A 2554-nucleotide genomic window follows, 5' to 3' on the forward strand; every position below is an offset into this window, starting at 1 on the left:
GACAAGGAGGACAAGGATGCCGGGCCGGGAGCTGCTGTGAAACCAGGACAAATCACTAAAGCAGAGCACCCTCCCATGACCTTCTCCTCCTGGTCCCCAAATGTGGTGTTACCTGTGCATACTACACTGGCATCTTCTTCATGGCCACAGTTGGTGTCACCCCAAGGTTTGGCCTGGCATTCGGACAGGGCAGCTTCGCTCCCACTGCACTGAACGTTGTCCAGCCAGATGGGACCCAACCCTTGGCCGAAGTGAGCTGCACCGTACACTGTGACCGCGGTCCCGCAGCCCAGCTGCCGGCACACCACATTGGCATCAACGTAGTTCCAGTCGTCGTCGCACACAGTTCCCCACTGTTGGTTGTGCAGCACCTCAACCCTTCCAGAGCAGCGACTCGGGCCATTAACCAGGCGGACCTCTGCAGGACCGATGTGGCTGGCCGTAGGGTGGCTGGATGAGTCTGCGGAGGGCACAAGAGGTGTGAAAACCACCCACACCCTCATTTCTGCAGGACCATTCTGCACCCCGCTTCAGTTGTGGGCTGATCCCAGTTGCTGCCAACGTGCAAACACCTCATGACTGGGACAGGGGTGATGCCACATGGTCCTAAAAACCTCTGGTCGCAGAGCCTGAGGATGCTGGACAGGAGAAGGAGGGAAGGCTTTTTGTCCTGGTGTTCATGGGGCAGCTTGCCCTCTTTGCAGCTGAAAACGACAACTGAGGGGGCTCAGTACATCAGCACACCAATGTCTGCTTGGAAAATTCCAGCACCGGTGGCCTAAGCATCTACAAAACACCATGAGCGCCTGCACCTTGATCAGCCACCAAAGCTCCAAGCTTTTGAAGCTCCAAGCTTTTGGAGGCCATGAGAGTGCACTCTAGCTGACTGCATGGAACCCATCCTGTCTCCCGTGGTGGTGATGGGGAAGATGAATCTGGGTTAGACCCCTTGCTGGGGCTGCCAGAGCTTTTAGAAAAACCAGGAGGGGGACAACACTCCTTGCAAGGGACTCGCTCTGCAGACCCTGTGTTGTCACCCCCCTGCCCCACCCTGTAATTCCCATGGCATGTTACCCAAGCACACCGCACTGGCATCTTCGCTGTGGTGGCAATTGTTCTTCCCCCAGCCCTTCAACCTGCAGTAAGACAAGGCCGCCTCCGTCCCCGTGCAGTTGACATCATTCAGCCAGATGGGACCGGACCCTGCCCTGAAATGCCCGGCCCCAGGAGCCGACAACGCTGCTCCACAGCCCAGCTGCCGGCACGCCACGCTGGCATCACTCAGGTCCCAGCCGTGATCGCAGACCGTTCCCCACTGGTTCTCATAGAAGACCTCGACCCTGCCGGCGCAGTGGTGAGGACCGTCGGACAAGCGGAGGGGAACCCGCTGAGAAGCTGCTGAATCTGCAAAAGAGGGATAGAGGGTGGGGGAAGGGATGGGGGTGCAAGCAGGGAAGAACAGCGTTGCTTGCACCAAGCTTCACTGAGGTTCTGCGCATGGCAGTGGGTTGTGTGAAGCACACACCTGCTTCTCCTTTGGCTCAAACCAAAATGAAAAATAAAGAAAATCGAAGTCCAGAAAAACGCTCTGCACAACCCATGTTTGAAAGGCGATGTTCTTTAGAGAGGATGTAGATTTTTTTTTTATAGAAATCCTGGTCAACACTGCTACTGGACTGAAAAACTCAGGAAAGTGAATGTAGGGAGCAGCTGGCAGCTTTCTGATGGCAAAGAAGGGTCTCATGGAAAGGGGGAAATTTTTTGGAAAAATTTCATCACCAAAAGGTTTGTCAAGCCCTGGAACATGCTACCCAGAGCAGTGGTGGAGTCGTCATCTCTGGAGGGATTGAAAAGCTGTGTGTAGATGTGGTGCTCATGGACATGGGTTAGTAGTGGGCCTGGAAGTCCTGGATTAATGGTTGGGCTGGATGATCTTGAAGGTCATTTCCAACCCAAAAAGATCAACAATTCTATGAAAATGAGACAGGAAGAGGCAGAATAAAAAATAAGAAAAGCAGCTTGGCATCCCACATGCAACATAATCAGTCACCTCCTGGAATGGCATCATATCTGTGGGGCGCTGAGCAGAATAAACGCTTCTGTTTGTGCTGTCGGGTGCAAGAGGACTTTGTGCCCTTTGTAAACAAACTGGTCAGCCCTGAAGAGGTGGCCAACACAAATAGGAATTTCGGAGCTTGACTGTGACCTGTTGGTCAGGCTCCAGGCATTTCCCAACTGCTCTGTGCAAGGGCGACAGCAGGATAATTACCCAGCTAATGAGATCTCCCATCCCATCAGCTGCTTTCTCTTCCTTTTTAAAGGCTGATGGGTCAGAAGAAGCTTTACCTCAACTACCTGCGAGCCCAGTCCCCACCCTATTCCCGCAGATCTCCCTCCTCCTCGTTTTCTGAGGATGCTCCTGTCCCGCCGTGAATGAGCCACTCACCACAGAGGCACGCCAGGTAGACTAGGAGCCCTGCTCCAGCAAAGCCAACCAGGGACAGGAGACCAGGTCCTGAACCTCCCATGCCCTTGGGCGAACACCTTCGGATGG

The 2554-nt window shown here is 54.3% G+C and overlaps 1 protein-coding gene across 1 annotated transcript in view; it reads right to left on the reverse strand.

The window, feature by feature from the left end:
- LOC104270288 (deleted in malignant brain tumors 1 protein-like) overlaps positions 1-2528 on the reverse strand; it is a gene marked incomplete at its 3' end in the record, with an annotated part of 5279 nt that extends 2751 nt beyond the window's left edge. Inside the window, 3 exon segments of the mRNA XM_009864601.1 lie at positions 113-418; positions 1051-1404; positions 2447-2528. Coding sequence (XP_009862903.1) covers positions 113-418; positions 1051-1404; positions 2447-2528 — 742 coding nt within the window.
- Positions 2529-2554: the final 26 nt, after the last annotated feature.

This window comes from Apaloderma vittatum, unplaced genomic scaffold (assembly GCF_000703405.1).
Source record: "Apaloderma vittatum isolate BGI_N311 unplaced genomic scaffold, ASM70340v1 scaffold19102, whole genome shotgun sequence".
NCBI classification, from domain to species: Eukaryota; Metazoa; Chordata; class Aves; order Trogoniformes; family Trogonidae; genus Apaloderma; species Apaloderma vittatum.